Source organism: Puma concolor, chromosome E1 (assembly GCF_028749965.1).
Source record: "Puma concolor isolate L17-30 chromosome E1, mPumCon1.1.hap2, whole genome shotgun sequence".
Lineage (NCBI taxonomy): Eukaryota > Metazoa > Chordata > Mammalia > Carnivora > Felidae > Puma > Puma concolor.
The window spans coordinates 24653869-24673048 of NC_141680.1; the positions used below are offsets into that span (position 1 = coordinate 24653869).

The 19180-nt window shown below is 37.7% G+C and overlaps 1 protein-coding gene across 22 annotated transcripts in view; it reads left to right on the plus strand.

The window, feature by feature from the left end:
- Positions 1–19180, plus strand: part of ACACA (acetyl-CoA carboxylase alpha) — a 285398-nt gene that overhangs the window by 167444 nt on the left and 98774 nt on the right. For 19 of the 22 annotated variants that reach the window (XM_086686727.1, XM_086686712.1, XM_086686732.1 and 16 more), the window contains 6 exons: positions 3540–3596; positions 3829–3873; positions 11181–11222; positions 12048–12263; positions 12526–12681; positions 14823–15026. In XM_086686727.1, the coding sequence (XP_086542853.1) occupies positions 3540–3596; positions 3829–3873; positions 11181–11222; positions 12048–12263; positions 12526–12681; positions 14823–15026 (720 nt within the window). The remainder of the gene's footprint in view (positions 1–3539; positions 3597–3828; positions 3874–11180; positions 11223–12047; positions 12264–12525; positions 12682–14822; positions 15027–19180) is intronic. The other 3 variants (XM_086686716.1, XM_086686715.1, XM_086686717.1) reach the window with 1 other exon arrangement.

The following is a 19180-nucleotide window of genomic DNA, read 5'->3' on the forward strand; positions in this document are numbered from 1 at the left end:
AGTAATGATACTTTTTTTTTTATAAAGAGCTTCTATGTAAACTTTTTTATTTGCACCTTATCACAGTCTCATGGGGCTGGATTAGTCAGGAATTATTCTGTTATACACGTGGGGAAAAGTTCAAGTTCAGAGTAGATTAAGGTCCCTTGATCACCCACTGGTAGATGATATAGCAAAAACCTGAATTTAAGGCTTGTGATGCCAGCTCTAAGGGTCACAGATCTAGGTGCTTTAGTAAATAATACATTCTTAGCCCTGAAGATGCTTATAGTCTTATTGGAGGGAATGGTTAGACATGCTCAAATAATAATCTGCAGTTACATTTCATTGTGACATGTGATAGATGCCAAAGCACCTCTCTTCAGCTGCCCTTAATGACAACTACTCATGTGTTTCCTTTGAATGGAAAGCACCTAACTTATACTGCTTGTTATAATGAGAGCTCAATAGATATTTTTTAAAATTAGGGGCGCCTGGGTGGCGCAGTTGGTTAAGCGGCCGACTTCAGCCAGGTCACGATCTCGCGGTCCGTGAGTTCGAGCCCCGCGTTGGGCTCTGGGCTGATGGCTCAGAGCCTGGAGCCTGTTTCCGATTCTGTGTTTCCCTCTCTCTCTGCCCCTCCCCCGTTCAAGCTCTGTCTCTCTCTGTCCCCCCAAAAAAATAAATAAACGTTAAAAAAAAAAAAAGATCTATTTAAAATTTAATTTAGCAATATAAGCAATTAGTGCCATAGGCATTCACATCATGTAATGCTGATGGTAGATACTCAGGAAAAGATGGTAACTTTGTGTTTCAGATGAGTCTTTAATCCATTATACTCTCAAAGCACACAAATTGACTGTAAGATTATAGTGGCCAAGATGAGGAAAAGGTACTTTCAGAGAAGTGAAGGTACGGGACATGCCTGGGAGTTTTTCTTTAGAAGAGAAATTTACCTTTCTTCTTGACCTGGACTAGTGACCTCATAAAATTAACCTGAGACCAGTGACCAAGGTAACCTTAGCTGTAAGAGACCTATTGTTATGTGTGGCTGCTGACTCTGCTGCTTGATGAAATAACATATGACCGTTTCTTCCCAGGTGTTGAGGCGCTAATTGCCGATATTTGATTGTTTTGACCTCAACTTTAGGCTTTTTGTTACCCTCAAATCCAAGTCTTATATATCATCACACATTGGTTTAAAGAAACAGTTTCTTTATTTTTACTGCATATATTTGTAACATTAACTGGCAATAGGAAATTGCCTTTTTCCTTTACTGAACTTGTAAACTGAGGCACAGAGAAATCCAGCATCTTTGTCTAATGCTTTTTTTTTTTTTTTAATTTTTTTTTTAACGTTTATTTATTTTTTTGGGACAGAGAGAGAGAGACAGAGCATGAACAGGGGAGGGGCAGAGAGAGAGGGAGACACAGAATCGGAAACAGGCTCCGGGCTCTGAGCCATCAGCCCAGAGCCCGACGCGGGGCTCGAACTCATGGACCGCGAGATCGTGACCTGGCTGAAGTCGGCCGCTTAACCGACTGCGCCACCCAGGCGCCCCTGTCTAATGCTTTTCGAAAGGCTAAGGGTACACTGTGCTGACATTCTAAGCCTAGAGAAGCTATTAACTGCATTAGGTACTGTGCTTATGCAGGAATACTTGACATTTTCACTTCCTTGTTTTGGGGGGAAAAAAAAAACATAGAAAGGGAAGGAGAAGCAATTAAAAAAACCTGAAATGATAACTAGTTTTGTTTTTCACTTCATGATCATGCTCCTAGCAGTTTAGAAAAAGTTTTTTTTTTTTAAGCACACATTAAACTATCAAATAGGTTGATCCAAATTGTCCAAATAATCTTCTAGTCCCAGCATGTCTTTTTTTCTCTCATAGAAATTAGGATCATATATTTGTAAATGACTTGTGGAGGAGATTGAAGCAGTCAGTGTAAATGGAGTTTCTCCAGGTGCTGACGCCTAATCGCTGGGTAATAGCTGTGGACTTGCTGTGAGACCGGCATTATTACAATGTAATCAGAATCCTGTTGCTCTGCTGTTATTGTCAGCCACTTGTGGAATTTTAAAAGCAATAACAATTTTGATTTTAAATCATGGCATTATTAAAGTTATTTTCTTCCCTTGCCAGAACATAGCTATTGATGCTTGTCTTTGAAGGACTTGGCTGTAGTGGAATTCTTTGTTGGTGCTGGAAAAAAATGTTTCTGTTCCTAGGCATGCTTAAAGAGTGATAACCACGGCAGCCCCCACTACACTGTGTTCTTCTAAAACAGTTTTTTCTTACTGTAGTATCAATACTTGGTTATTTACATTAATGGGTATGATGCCAGTACAGATTCTTTTTAAATGTTAGTAAGCCAAAATTATTCATGTTTGGTCTGGGGATTTATTATTAGATAATTAATTTTTCCAGTTATCTTTTGTTTATGCTGTTAGTTAATTTTATTACTAAGCAGTGCCATAGTAGAAATGGAGAAGTAGGAGGAAAATGGCTCAGGAATGTGCCTATTCATAAGGGGAAGCTAATTTGGACTTAAAAAATACATAGTATCATGAAAGTTAAGAATTGGCTTATGAACATAGCTCTTGGTTCGAGTTACAGCAAGGAATGTGATCAAACTAAAGTCTGACTGTAGTTTGTGAAAATCTACATTTTTTTTTTCTATTTGTATTATTCATATATCCTCTCAGGGCATTCAACTAGTGGCATTGCTTTTCTCTTTGTTGCGATGTAGCCCCTTTTTGTTAAGGACCTTTAAAAGTATGTCCCTTACTTAATTCATTAACCTGTTTCTTTGTTTCTACTTTTGAGATAAATGAGCAGTACGCTATAGAGAAAGGCTTAGATCCAGAGGCCCAAGACTCCTATGAGAGTCTGTCTTGAAGCTGCTGGTGTCTGTTGCCTTCTAATATGCTGCTCGCCTATACCAGGTGGAGATGTCAGTAGCCAGTAAATTTAAAAGCCTGTGAAACATTGCTTTTGCCAATTTTTAAAGAGAATTGAAAAAAAATACCTTCATGTAAAATAGGGGGGAAATATTTTAGAAGAACTAGAAAGGTTAGGACTTGTTCTGCTGAATTCTAGGAATGCAGTATCTGATGATAGGTAGTATCTGTAAGTAACAGTGTAGGACCTGAATTTTCTGTGGTATGGAAATTTCTTCTTTTCCCTCTGATTACATTTAGTTTCTGTATCAGTATGAATCTTCACGTTTGAATACAGGCCCATTAACGTGATTTTTGATAAGCAGAAATTATATTGAGGTCCACCTTGAGGTAAAATAGTCCTTAGAGAATTTAGGTGACTTCATGTGATCTTTTTCCACAGAGTTCTCCTTCAGTTTTGTCCAGATCAATATATGAAACCTATTCCATCAGAGCCAGGTTGAGATATGTTTATTTGCAAGTTTGAAGGTATTGAGGCAAGATGTAGATACACAAAAAAGGGTGCTTGCCCAGTCAGAGCTTTCTGAGGATTAAATGGGGTAAGACTTAGGATGAATGGAGATCTCATCTATCTTCTGTTTACATGTTTTGTTTGTAGAAAGCTACCCTGGTTGAGCATGGGATACGGCGCCTTACTTTCCTGGTCGCACAAAAGGTACTGGCACGTGACCGATACTCCCCCAATATGTCTTAACGCTGCTTCTAGAACTTTAAAAAATAAAATATGGAATTATAATCATTTATTTCTTGTAGAATCTAATAAATTTTTTCCTATAAATTTAATCAAGAAAAAACATTAACTCATCACCTTTTACTTAATTCGTTTTTAATTTTATTATTAATTGCCAGCTTCTGTTTTTTCTTCTTTTCTGTCTTTCATTTGAAAGGATTTCAGAAAACAGGTCAACTATGAGGTGGATCAGAGATTTCATGTAAGTAAAAGGAACCACAATGAAAGATTACTTACTGTTTTATCTATCTGCCACCAATTATTTAAATATAGAGTATGTGTGAGTTCTTTAGAAGAGCTGGACTGATGTTTGGGTCTTCTTTTAGAAAGTGTTAAAATGAATCTTCCAGTTCTTTTTTAGTGTTCCAGCTAAAGTTTGTTTGTTTGTTTGTTTGTTTGTTTTTAACCCTGTAATGAACTCTCAGTATAACTCTGAGAAATAGTTAAGAATGAACACAAGCATTTATCCAGATGACTAAGGAAGAAGTGGGAACTAACTACTAATCTCTTCTGTGCAGAGTGAACATAGGGACTTCAGTAATGAAGCACTGTTGATTGTACTTTGGGGTTTTGGCTTCTACCAAAGTTGGATTCAGGTTCTATTATTGAGAATTCTCAATTCTGAAAAACAATCATTTATTATTTAAAATGTCTTAACAGAACCTAAGTTGGTGTTTTTGTCTTATGTTAATTCTAGGAGCAGGAAATAAATAAAATTAAGCATTAAATTGCTTGTTCTCCCATTTAACTGAATTAATTGTTAGTATTTATGAGAGTAAAAATTTTGTTGAAAAGAGAACTAAGTTAATAGCCTGGCATCCAAACAATGGTATATCCACAATCATACCCATTGTGGTAGTAAGGTCAAAAATCCAGTTTGCAATCAAGATGTTATTTTCTAAAATGACTGATTATTGTTAACATATTTCTTTAAAAATTGATCTTATTGTAGCTAAGTAAGATTCCAGAAGATATTAGGAAGTCTTTATTTTCCTGATAAGAACTTTATTTGGGGGGCACCTGGGTGGCCCAGTCAGTTAAGTGATCCACTCTTGGTTTTGGCTCAGTTTACGATCTCATGGTTTGTGGATTCAGGCTCCACACCCGGCAGCTTGGAGCCTGCTTGGGATTCTCTTTCTCTCCCTCTCTCTCTCTGCCCCTACCCCACTTGTGCTGTCTCTGTCTCTCTCAAATAAATAAACTTAAAAAAAAAAAAGAGTTTCAGGGCACCTGGGTGGCTCAGTTGGTAAGTGTCCAGCCTCTGCTCAGGTGATGATCTCATGGTTCGTAGGTTCGAGTCCCATGTCAGCTCAGAGCCTGGAGCCTGCTTTGGATTCTGTGTCTACCTCTCTCTCTTCCCCTCCCCCACCCACACTCTGTCTCTCTCTCTCAAAAATAAATAAACCATTAAAAAAATTAAAAAAAAGAATTTTGTTTTAACAATTAAGATAAGTTAGTTTTCAAGCACTGTTCATTTGTAATGAAGGTAGCATTTGGGATTCTGGAAAGGACTTTCTAAATTCAAGGACCTATGTGTGACTGCTTTTATTGCCCTTTGTCTATTAGGTCTGTAGCACTTGACATTTTGTTTTCCTTCTCAGAGTTCACCTTGTTGGTCTAGTCTACAGAGAAACAAGACAGACTACCGTCAAGCTAAAGAGCTAAGATTTTCTGAAATGCTTTAGGAAATGTTGTAGACTGTATAACTCCCCTGTGTTATTGATGTCAGGAAATCAAGCAGAGTGCAGATATGTATCAATCAATAACTTTAGATAGGAAACTAGAGGCAGTGGAGAAGTATGAGGAGCTTAAAGAGAACCCTGGGGCTTTAGAGAGAAAAATCAAGAGCTTGAGAATAAAATTGATACTTGGGATAGAATATGGAAGCCCATGAATGAATAGTATGGCTGTTAAATGCTGATCTGAACTAAAGTAGTCATGCCAGAGCCAAGACCTGGATTTGGGAAGAAAGAATACTGGACTAGATTCTTAAGTTTTAATGTGATCTTTCATTTCTCACTGACTTTGGAATAATATAATATTCTGGGGAATAATAGTAAACTTGTAAAATTATTTTCCTTTTCCCTAATAATTCAGATGGAGTCTTGATGTTTATAGCACAGTAACCGGTTTCCTATAGTAAGCATTCCACAATGGATTAAAACTCTCCATTAAAATTTTTAAAAAGCCAAAGTGATTCATTTCCATGGGCATTCTTTTTCTTTTCCTTTTTTTTTTTTTTGTAACGTTTTTATTTTTATTTATTTTGAGAGAGAACGTGAGCAGGGGAGGAATAGAGGGAGAGAGAATCTGAAGCAAGCTGCATACTGTCAGTGCAGAGCCTGACACAGGTCTTGAACTCACGAACCACGAGACCATGACCTGAGCTGAAGTCAGATGTTTAACCGACTAAGCCACTCAGGTGCCCCAATAGGCATTATTTCTTTTGTACTTTCTTACCTCTGAATCTTTGTCATGTCCGAGAATGTATCTACAGCTTTAAAACATTTTTTTTTTTTTTGTTCTCCCTGCTATCCAGTAGGTTGAATAGGGACGCGTATAGGCAAAATCTGCCAGGAAATGAGCCCAGTAGCTGGTCTTCCCCAGGAATCATTGTCCAGTTCCTATTTATAGTGGCATCAAGTGAATAATCAGTTAAATTATCAAGTGATTTGTGATGAGTATAGGAAAGGTTGCTTTAGGACATAGAGAACATTAAGGTTTGGTGTGGACTGGATTTTCTCTGAAGAATTGAATGACAGAGGAATTGGGGTGTTTTTATGTGAGACTCCTTAGAAGTGATTAGTGGTTATGCAGGGGGCAAGGGCAACTATTACTGAGCTCCATCCAGGATCTACAATAGCCAGGAAGCCTTGGCAGGAGTTGTACAAATCCAGGGCTCATTGTCATGGTGCTGCTCTTAGTTCCTCTGCTGGTGGTAGCTTGCCATTCGTGGAGGACGCTTAGCCTCTGTCATGTCATCTGATGTGTGCTTGCCCCATAGTTAGTGTAGTGTGAAAAAGAGGAAGCTTTCTGGGAGTGTTAGAGATGAATCCCTTGATCTCTCTGGCTTTTTGGTAATCCACTGTGATGTATGCAGCCTCCCCTGTTCTACACTGTGAAATCCCTATATTATTGAAGAGAAAATGTGCACATGAGGGGGCAAGGAGAGGAGGAAGGTTACCAAGGCTGTTCAAGAACAGCATTGGCTAGTGTGGAATGAAGCAGCTGTGCCATTGTCACATGGTCCTCGTCTCTCATGCTGCTTCAGAACCAGAACAAGGCAAATGAGGGCCAGAGTAATGATTCCTAGAGAGTGTATATCTTGTTAGGTGCTTATTCAGATGCCAATGAAGACTGTAAGCATTTCCAAAACTTTGTTGTCTATCACCACAGTCTCCACAGAGCTGAGCACTGGAATGTCTGCTACTGCCTTAGTCTCTTAGAGAATCCCTTAGAGTATGGAGCCTGTTCCTCCCAGCAGGCAGTATCCACCAGCACTAAGGAGTCTTGATATTGAGGTTCTTTCCATGGCCATCTAATTAAATCAAGTGCCCATAACAGGGCTTGCCTAACTGCTTAACATTGATATTTAAACCAATTTTGAGAACAAACAAACCCATCCTTGTAAATACCTCCTTCCTATTTTAAAAAAATTGAAGCTTTAAAAGCAAAATAACAGGGTCTTTGAATTTCTGCAGCTGTATCAGCTGCAGTTCTCCAGCTTTATGTAGTATTTAAGTCTCTTAGTTTCACTCACATTTCAGATCTAGAATTCCAGAAAGTGTAGCAGAAGGTGCTGTCTGATTGGAGTGTAAATATTAAGCTTTTTGAAGCTGTGCGAATTTTTAGGATTTCTTCTGATACTTTGCAACCCAAACAAAAGCATTAGGTCCAAACACTGTGATAAATCAGTTTTATCTAGGTTTCCTTTTGCATCTTGCTTGCACAATTTTAGGCAATTAAAAAAATTCTCCTATAAATCACCTAGGAGATAGTTGTAGTTTTACCAGTTTTATGAGTGATTCCCACTTATCTGGGTCTGAAGGAAGAACCAACTATCAAAAATAGTTATCATGGTGGGGTGCCTGGGTGTCTTAGTCGGTTAAGCATCCGACTCCTGTATTTGAGTCAGGTCATGATCTCACGGTTTTGTGAACTCGAGCCCTGCATCGGGCTCTGCACCGACAGTACTGCGGAGCCTGCTTGGGATTCTCTCTCTCTCCCTGTGTGTCTGCCCTTCCCTGACTCATGCTGTCTCTGTCTCTCTCAAAATAAATAAATAAACTTTAAAAAAATGTTTAAAAATAGTTATCATGGTTAGTAGTTCATTTCTTTAAAAAAATTGATATGCCAATTATATCTCAATAAAGTTGGAAAAAATTGGTAGTTTTGTTTGCTAGTGGATCAACTATTAGTTTTTCAGAAGGTTTGGTTTGGGTTTTTGTTTTAATTACAGTCTATATAATTAGTTCTCAGCATGTTGAGGTAAAAGAGAATTGCACCAGCAAGTTTCCAATTTCTTCATCTCATTAGGTTTTTAACATGATTATTAGTATCATAATCATCTATGATGTTTTCTGTTGCAGGTTTTCACATTCTCTGATTTGCAGGGTGTCTTGATTGGCTAATTTAGGCAAATTATTTTGATTGTCTTGATGATGGTTGGCTGATTAGAACACAGCAGGGGTATAATTTCTTCCTGAGAAATGTTGCATTCTTTTGGTTTTTGGTACCAGAACACTAAGAGGGTTTTTCTTTGTGTACATTCAATTATTATATTTGCCCGTAACACTAGTAGAATGCCTGGAAAGCAATTACATTAGTGATGGAATAAGCATGAATGCTGTTAGTAGAAAAATTGGAAGTCTCAGGATGAGGTGGGGTGAAGGAATTGACTGCAACTGTAGGACCAGACTTCTGCTTTTCTTCTCTGTGTTTTTTGTTTCTGCGATTTTTTTGAGCACTGAAGGAAGTGACGCCTTGCTATAAAAGTCTTCAGAACTTGTCTGTCTGTCTAAGAATCACTCAATAATTCTGGTTTCTCATTGCACAGAACTTCTGGCCATTTCCTGACCTGAATGCTTCACGCTTAAATTGAGGACCCCACTGTGGAGCTAAAAATTTGCTCAAAAGTTATTTTAAAAAAAGTTTATATTATCTCATAACACTGTTTCTTAGCTAAACTTAATGAAAGTGGTTTTTTCGATTTTGGTGAGTCTTTGCCCACCCCTGCCAAGAATTAGTTCTCTTTTGTTATTGGTTGTAAAGGTATTTCCATTCAAGATTGTTTGCTTTCCATGTCTTTTGGTTACCACAAATTTTCATAATGGACTGAATGGTAAAGACAGCTTATTTGTTACTATCGTGATGTTTTGGAAGGAATAATGATTTTGATTCTGCATATATACACACTTAAATAAGTGGTATACTAGGGGCGCCTGGGTAGCCCAGTCGGTTGAGCATCCAACTTCGGCTCAGGTCATGATCTCACGGTCTGTGAGTTCGAGCCCCACGTTGGGCTCTGTGCTGACAGCTCAGAGCCTGGAACCTATGTCAGGTTCTGTGTCTCCCTGTTTCTCTGCCCCTCCTTTGCTCATGCTCTATCTCTCTCTGTCTCTCAAAAATAAATTAACAAAAAAATAAAAATAAAAATAAATAAACAAATGTGCTTTTAAGTGGTATACTAAATAAATATATTTTAATTCATAGTTCTGGCAGAATAGAAAGGTATATGCTTAAAAGATCTTATTATCACTTACCTTGACTCTTTCAGAAAATTCCATGAAAGGACTTATTACCTTTCCTTTTGTGACCTGTGTTGCTTTTTTAGCTAATGCTCTGAAAGCCATACCTCTCAAGAATAAAATCAAAACTAGGCTATATAAAGCCATGAGCATGAAATCTACTGAAAACTCAGCTGAACATCTTCCTGCTTAATCTTGAAGTCATCCCCATGTCCTTCACTATCATTCGGGGGAATTATTTAGAACAAAACATCATCAGTAAAAGATCAGTGCTGTGTAAAACCCACTTTCAAAGAGCTTTTAAAGACCCAAGCCTGAACAAGGGATTTCCTGGGCTTGCTAAACAAGCTCCTAGAAACCTGTTAAATTCAGTTTTACAGTTAAAATGCCAAGGAAATGTAAAAAGATTTATTAACTGTGTAAGCTTAAGGTAGGAGTGAGGTATAATACCTGTGGAAAGTATTCAAGAAGTTCTCAGTAAATTCAAGAACCACAAGTTTTCAGCATGAGTTCTGCTTTGTTTTTTTTTCCCTTAAGTCTTAATTTCTGTTTTTTATCTCAACAAAGAGAAGTTGAATAAATAGGGAACTTGGATTATAACAAGAATAGAAAGGTAGTACCCTATACTTGAGAGAGAGTGGTAGAAATGGAAGGGTGTGGGCTCTGGCATTAGACTCAAGTTCACATTCTTGTTTTGTGATCCTGGGCATGTCACTTGGCCCCAGCTTCCTCAGCTGTAAAACAGGGTCATCATAGATACCTGAGAGGTTGTGGAGAGCTCTTGATGGGACAGGATGTGAGAGTACCTGCCTCCTAGAAGGCTTTCCGTTCATGTTTCCTTCATGGTTCCTAAAGCTCATTGAGGAATATTTAGGCAGCTAGTCCTGGTCTCTCTGCTTGTACCAATAAGTGTTTGATTATATTGCGCTCATAATGAAGGAGATACCTAATGAAACCTCCTATAGAGGCAAATAGTAATGACTTGATTCCAACACTGCCAGTAGAGCCTCCCATCCGAGAAACGGGTATTTGGTGTTAATAAGTTAAATTTCAGAAACTAATGGACTCTGCTAATTGAATTCATCTTTGTTAATTAATAAGGTTCTAGGAAATTGGCTGCTTTGTTGTGTAATGTCCTGCAAAAGAGCAGTAAGACCTAATGACTACAAGTTCACTAGTTCCGTCCCTCTCTTTCCTATACATGGGGTGGTAGTGACCAAAGTATCATCTTACACTTTTCTTTGTCTTGAAATGTTATTGTTTAAACACTTGGAATGATTGACTTAAGAGTGAATGTGGAAAAAACATGGATTGGGGAATACTGTGCTATCTGGCTAGTTTACATTTGAAGAGTTTCTTAAGGGGAAACTTGGGAAATCAGTCCAGTAACTACTATTGCAGTGCTGCAGCATAAGGGTATATTGGTTTTATTTGCCCGGTTGTGCCAAAAGCAACACTGGGGAAGACTTTTTTTTCCCACTTGGGAGATTAAAAAAAAAAAAAAAACAACCAATTTTTTTTCCCTAGGAGAGGCTAGCTATTGAAGTTAGGATAATTGTGTGGTGATTTCAGACTTGGAAGTGGGGTCACAGTGGTGGTTACCCAAAGGATTGTTCCTATTCCCTGACCTAAGCTTAGATAAGGAGCATGTATTCTAGGAGCTGCCTTCTAGATGCTTGACTGCTTCTGTACTTACTACGTGTTTATCCCCAAAGAGCCATATCTATGAAAGACTGACATATTTTCCCCTTCTTTACCACAGAGAGAATTTCCTAAATTTTTCACGTTCCGAGCAAGGGATAAGGTAAGGACTGATTCCCTCCCACCCTTTTTTTTTTTTTTTAAACCCAAGAGTGGCTTATCTTTGCCATGTGCTCTTCTTGCCATTCTCCTTTCTCTAACTGAATTTGCGCTTCCCTTTGCCTTGCATGTGTCTTAGAACCAAGGAAGGCTCCCTTTGGAAAGAGTTTGGTGTAGGAAATAGTCCAGTGTATTGAGCTACCCAAGGAAAGCGATAACTTTCACAATCATCACTATGTTTTAGGCCGGTCCTAATGATATATTAAAGGACTACTTCCCTTAGTAGTATTATATCTTTTTTAATCTATGGATATTAAATATTCCAAAGCCAAATATCTTTATTTTTAAAAATTACATGATGTTTATTTCTTGAGTATTTACTGTGTCCTTTGTACTGTGCCAGAAATAATGAGAGTATAAAACTGGGCCCTGCCTGTAAGCATTTTAGTTGGGTAAACCCAAAACATCAGTATGTGAAGTAGATATTAATGTGAAGCAGTCTGTGGTTAATTGTCAGAAATGAACTGTATAGACAGTAATGCAGTAGGAGTTCTGAGGGAATTGGTATTTTTTGTTTGCTTGTTTTTAATGGAAATCATCACCATTTGTAAAAGCATAAATGATGAAAGCTTGGAAAGTAAATAGGTATTTTAGTCCCTAATCTTACGTAAGCTATAGCATTATTCTTGTATGTAGCTCATTTTTGTTGCTTATTAGCGCATCATCGTTTATGTTTCTATTTTCAAGCATCTCTTTTATGTATATGTTCATAATATAATTTTGTTAACTGCCTCTTGTGAGCTCTTTTGTTCTCCAATTTTGTGCTCAGTTTGAGGAGGATCGTATCTATCGTCACCTGGAGCCTGCCCTAGCTTTCCAGTTAGAACTGAACCGGATGAGAAATTTTGACCTTACTGCCATTCCATGTGCTAATCATAAGATGCACTTGTATCTTGGGGCAGCCAAGGTGGAAGTGGGCACTGAAGTGACAGACTATAGGTTCTTTGTTCGTGCAATCATCAGACATTCTGATCTGGTCACCAAGGTAAGTACCATACTTGGATGGGAAGTTATTCCTGAGGGAAGGGACAGAGAAACAGGCATTGTTCAAAATCAGGTTTTCATTTTTTGTTTTGTTTTTTAATTTATTTTTTTTTTTATCTTAAGTAGGCTCCACACCCAACATGGGGATTGAACTCACAACCCTGAGGTGAAGGGTTGCATGCCCTACTAACTGAGCCATCCAGGTGCCCCTACCGATTCTTTTAAAACACACTGATGTTGATGGTGATTTTCATTTTGTATAGGAAGCTTCTTTTGAATATCTACAAAATGAAGGGGAGCGGCTGCTCCTGGAGGCCATGGATGAATTGGAAGTTGCTTTTAATAATACAAATGTTCGCACTGACTGCAACCACATCTTCCTCAACTTTGTGCCCACAGTCATTATGGACCCATCAAAGGTACATTTCTCTTTAGCTTCTCTCCCAGCACTACCAAGCACAAGTAGAGAGATTCATCCATATTTATTCTCACTTAAACCTGGAAACAAGTACACTTGGTTAGCTAGTTGAGCCCTTGATCTTTAAGTTTACAGAATGCTTGTGAGACAGGGTTTCTGGGAGGGAGTCAAAAATTTGAAGCCATTGAAAGCAGACATCAAAACTGAAGGTGGTATAATGTTATCTTGCTGGTCATTTATAAGCGGTATGAAAACATAAAAGTTTCTTTCTGTTTTTCCATTGGTACCTGCTTTGGATACTTGTCATCATAATGGTCCTGTTTTTATATAATTCCCTAGGATTTCTCATCTGGAATAACTTTGCTATTTTTGGACATTTTGGCAAAATTACTGCTGTTTTGCACTAAATGTTACTTACCTGTGGCCTCGGGGAGGCAGTACAACTTCCTAAAGTGTCTAACCTATTTCCCTTCAGTATTTTTCCACAGGGAGACAATTTGGTTGTTATAGAATTTTCACATGTATTATATATGTTTTCTATCCTGAGGCTCTATTCTAAAATGCATTCCATATAGTTTAAGAAAGGAAAACAGGGTGATTCTATACTTGACCTTTTATCCCAGGTGTAATAAAGACAGACTGCTCTCTATTTGTATTCACTCTAACCTTTTTCTATCTTGGTATTGTGGAGTTTGGTTAGGAGAACCAGTATCTCCATTTCTCAAGATCAGTTGTAAGCATGGACTTTAGATTTTTGAACTTAATGTTTAAGACCTAAAAAATCACTTTCTGCTTTTTTTTTCCTTCAAGACTCTAAACTACTGATAGGTTGACAAGGATAGGGCTACTCACTGAGTATCAAGTCTCATCATCTAGCTTAAGTGAAGGTTCTCTTAAGCATTCTGGGACTGCTGAGGCTGGAAGAGTGAAAACATGGCCAGGACACTATTTAACTGTATATATTTTTAGACTTGACCTAACCATTTCTCAGTGAGTTTTTTTAATATCTGCCTCTCTACTTCCACTCTAAATACCCATACGTCCTAGCTATGCCTTTCTAATCATAGATAAGATAACTGTCAGCTTCTTGAATGTAGAGATTGTTGACTTTTGTTCTCTCCAGAAAAGAATAGGTAGATACCCTTTGGTTAACAAGCAAGTGTGGGACTAGAGAAGTCAACTCCTTGAAATCCATTAACCTGAGATTCTGTGGTGCTAAAACAAACTGCAAAGGTGGCACATACTTCTAAAGAACCATAAGAGAAGAATGGTAGAAAATATTTTTGATATTTTCTAAGTTGAGAAAGCAATTTAGAAACACAATTCATTTAAGAGAATGGGTTAATTTTGAGTAGTATGTCCTCGCTGCCTTTAGCCATATTGGGAAAACAAAATTTCATTTGTCAGTAAGGGAAAATCCCATCTAAGGCCATTTGGTTAAAATAACTTGCCTAACCCTGAAAACTAGGAGCACTAAGATGCCTGGGTATAAGCCTTAGAGAAACTATGAAACATCTGCCCCATCTACTTAAATCCCAATTGGACTTGGCAATGACTGAGCTTCAGAGCTCTGTTTAGAGAGAACATTCTAACACCACCTACAAATTGCGTCTCTTTAATTTGTGCAATTTACCAAGAGGCATATATTATAAAGTTTAATAAAATTGTATAGAAAAAAGCTCATGGTGGTAATTGCTATGATGATTTAAGGTCCTATAAGTGCAATGAAACATAGTTACCATGCATATAAATGCTACTTAATAGCTATTTAACTAGAAATTTTATTCTTATTTGGGGGCTTTCTCTTAAATCCCATGGCTTGTAATTTTAGATATTGCAGATCTTTGATATAGAATATGAATATAATTGGGAAACGGGTAGGGAGTTGCACAGATTTGGGTGTTGTGAGCCAGAGAACCCCACTCAAGTGCCAGCCTGGCGTGAAATTGTCCCCAACTTGTTTCTAAGCAAGAGTAGGGTTGGGGAGAAATTATCTTGCTTTTTATAAGGAATACATGTAGTGCACATCTCCAGAAACCAGCACCTTTTTCCATTCCTTCTTTCCCAAAGATGGGAAGACCTGAAACAGGTTCTAGGTACAAGGTGTTTTAAGTTTTGTGCTTGGTGACGTGTCTGTGACAGATTGAGGAATCTGTGCGGAGCATGGTAATGCGCTATGGAAGTCGGCTGTGGAAATTACGTGTCCTCCAGGCAGAACTGAAAATCAACATTCGCCTGACACCAACTGGAAAAGCAATTCCCATCCGCCTCTTCCTGACAAATGAGTCCGGCTATTACTTGGACATCAGCTTGTACAAGGAAGTGACTGACTCCAGGACAGCACAGGTACAGTAGTCAGGGGCTCCTTAGACTTTTGATTTTGTCCTTAAAGATAAGCCACTTGGCCTTGTTATGGAAAACCCAAACTCACAAGTCCCATTGGTTCATGTAGCGGAGTTATCCTCTGTCAGCATCAGTGCTCACATGAATTTGAAAAAACTTCATTTACCTTATAAGATGTGCCTGTGTTCTTAATCACAGATGTTATGAAACCCTCAATCTTTGTGACATACTAGTGAGCCCAAACAGATGCCAAGTGAACCTCAATCCAGAGGTAATTCTACAATTTAGCATTCTTTTATAAAGGGCTTTTGAGCTACCTGAACAATCTTGTCTTCTCTGGGCTGATCTGTCTTTCCTGTTTTCAGCCTTGACAGCCCACTCATTGGCAAGTAAAGAAAAGAAAATTGTTGAAATATATCACCAACTTTGATCGTAAGGAAAATTTCAGCATAATGTAATAGCTAGAGCAATGTCAAGCAGTGACTTTCTCATATTTACCCATTATGTTATTCCATTTACACACATTATTTTCCTTCAAAGAGTTCAGAGTATTATAGATCTATAGAAGAGCAAAGTAGCAAACTTTAACCCCTTTTTCAGGTAGAAAAATCAAGAATGTGAAAATGGAAGATGACTCTTTTCAGTAGATTGATTATGTCATAACAGAATTCCTTTTAATCTGTGTTCCCACCTTCATTTCTAAATATTTGTGCCATTTGCTGTGATACTGGATTTGGGTTGGTTTGCCATTGCTCACATCTTCTTAAGAACTGAGATGTTATTTTAGCTTTTTGGCCAGAACTTGGAAAGTGAATTTCTTCTGTTTAAAGGATGACCTTGCTTCAGTACGTGTACACAAGGGTTTCAGTTTCTTCTATGCAGTTGGTGCCAGGAAGAGATTATATGTCTCTTGTTTTTATCTATGTCCTTTTAAATCCAGGAACAGAGGCAAGAAAAGACATTTTTGCCAGTATTTTGAAGATGAATTTTAAAAATCTGAGTTTGGATAGTTGTCAGAGTGACCTTTCATTTTGTGCTTTGATTCCCAGTTAGATGGCCAGAGAAATCTATCCAGTGAGAAGTGAACAGTTAAAACAGAGAGAGAGAGAGAGAGAGAGAGAGAGAGCGCGCACAAGAGTGCAAGGGGTGAGCAAGAGAAAGAATATTCAATAATTTTTGCTGCATTTGATGTTTTTCAAGACAGCCTTAAAGACATTTTCAGTCAGAGCTTTCCATGGGCAGGGATATTTTTAATTAACTTCTACAATGGCTTCAAGGCAGTCTATTCTTGTGAAAAATAAGATGGCCACTTGAGATTTTAATGTTTTTGATAAATATGTTTGTTCTTCATAACTATTTTATTTTTCCTTTCTTTTATTAGAAAGCTCTTAGATTTCCTTCATTCTGGCTAGTGGTGACACAGGGGCATGAAAGGCTCAGATGCCTTCAATCATGATTTAGTACTATGCCTGGCACAAAATAAGTACTCAATAAGTATCTGAAAGAATGAATGAGCTACCTTTTGCCTGAGGGACAACCCCTATTACCATGGGTCCTACCTATTTAGGAAGCCCTAAAGGAAGAGGTCTCCTTCAGGCTGTTCAGTTGAGGGAGTTCAGCAGCCACTGCGGAATGTGAATGAACCCAAGAGCCCCTGGCCGGAGGAGGGAACCAGCAAAAGGAACAGTCTTCAAGTCTGCTCTGGTGCTCCTAATGCCTACCTGATACTTACTGCCAATTTATTTTTTTCCTTTCTTTGTTCTAGTGAGTCATTATGTGAATTCAAAATAATGTGGAACACTGTGTATCATTCATTCGTTAATTGATGTAAATTTACTGACCACCTATATAGTGTGTCAGGCACTATGGATTCAAAGTGATCTCTATTCTTAAGAAATTTACATCAGGGTGGAAGAAGACAGATAATTAGTTTGTCTGTAATATGATTATGATTTGTGCTATCAAAAGAACAAGGTTCTAAGGGAGCAGACTATGGGATCAGAAATTGTTTTCCAAGAGAAGCCTTTCTGATGGCCACTGATGAAAGGTGTATGATATATAAAATATATGCATATTTTCATAAACTTGTAAGACATACACTTTACCAATTTTTAACTACTATGTCCATTATAGTAGAAAATTAAATTATTGGTAGCTGATCATTCAGTGCTATCCATTACCATCAACCTCTTGTTCAGCACATCGTTTATTCTTTCTGACAACAAGGAGCAGGGTTGACTAGTTTGAGCTTCATTTTGTTTCATTTTCTTTGTAAAGTCTTTGTGGTGTTAGCTGTAATTGAACACTGATGCCAGCCATCACAGCGGGGAGAAGAGATTTGGGTAATCCGTTGCATGAGTCACTTGATTCCCAATGTGTAGTATAAGGGAGAAATATATATTTTTTAAGTTACCTTTATTGAGATACAATTTACATATAATAACATGTACTTATTTTATGTGTATACTTCAGTTCATTCTCAAATCATATAAACCTGTGTGACTCCCATCACAGTCATGATAGAGAACATCTTAAAACCCGTAAGAGTTCTCTTATTCTCTTTTGCAGTCAAAGGTAGAGTCACAGTTCTAGGCACCCAGTGGCCTGCTTTCTATTACAGACGAGTTTTGCCTGTCCTAGAATTTCATATAAATGAAATCAGACATTATGTACAGTGTTTATGTGGCTTCTTTTGCTCAGCATAGTATTTTTGAGATTCATCCATGCTGCATAGATGTAGACTCTGGGTATGTTCCTCTTCATTGCTGAGTGGTATTCCATTTTATGAATGTAACAAAATGTTTATATTTGTTCACCTATTGATGGACATTTGAAGCTTAATTTTCCAGTTTGGGCTATTATGAATAAAGCTGCTATATGAACATTCATATACAAGTCTTTATGTAGAATGTTTTCATTTTTCTTGGGTGAATATATGAGAATGTAATAACTGGGTCACAGGAAGTGTATTTTTAATTTTATAAAAAAAACTGCCAAACTATTCACCAAAGTAGTCCTACCATTTTCAAGTCCCACCAGCAGCGAGAGTACCCAGAGGGCTTTCTCCAGCCCCCTTCTCAGTCCACATGGTTATGTTGTTACTGACCAGCCTGACTTCATTCTACCTTGGCAAAAGTGAGTCTCAAACTCTTGTACCCACAGCTCTTGTCTTTCCTAATAGACAGGAATGTAGCTCCCAGAATCTGCTGCTTTTACTCCTTTTTCTTATTTTGATTTGGTTTATCTTCTCTCAGGAGTCCAGTTTTTTCATTCTAATACCTTGACCATACTTAACACTTTGAATCTCTTAAAACATTACTGTTTCTACCTAAGACATTGCTAATTTTACCTCCCACCCAGTGACTTTCACCATTAGTCATATAGAATAGGACTGGAAGCTCCATTCCATGGGGTTTAAGCAGCCCAAGACAATTTGTGCCCGGTATAGGACCTGACTGACCAGTCAGCAGAACATATTTGTTCCTCTTAGCTAGGCAGCTCCGGATTCATTTAGCTAAATGGTATCTAGGGTTTGGGAAAGTACTTAATTATGTTGTTAGGCCTATATATCAGGTTCACAAATCTATTTCTTAATGGTAGATTTAAGCTTATACATTTTAGACCAGAATAGATATGTGTGTATGCCCACATACCCTTATTTCCCAGGCTTCATTTGTATTCACTGTGTTTGGAGTCTATATTTAAGTATTCATGCATAAAGTGCCTAGTTTAGTGTTATACAACCTCTGGGCACTCAATAAATATTAACTGAATTGAAGTAATGGCATCCCTTATAAATATTCATAAGCAAATAAAACTAAATATATGAAGTATGAAGTACTCTTCTAGCTATATTTGAGTTGAAATGATTAAAAAATGGTGTGTTTTCATTATGTGACAATATAGGTATTGCAGGAGCTATTCGCTAGTTGTAGATGTATACTGGAGGATATAAATAAATGCATATCTGTATTATATTAATATATATATAATAACACATTTATTTTACTATGGGCTATGTCTAATGAGCTAACCAGAACTGACTAGCTGGATGGATGGATGGATGAAATCCACTTCTGGCAAAAATCTTTGAAACCTTTGTGTGGCTATGAACACTTATGAAGCACCTTCTAATCATAGACTGAAGCACAGATAAT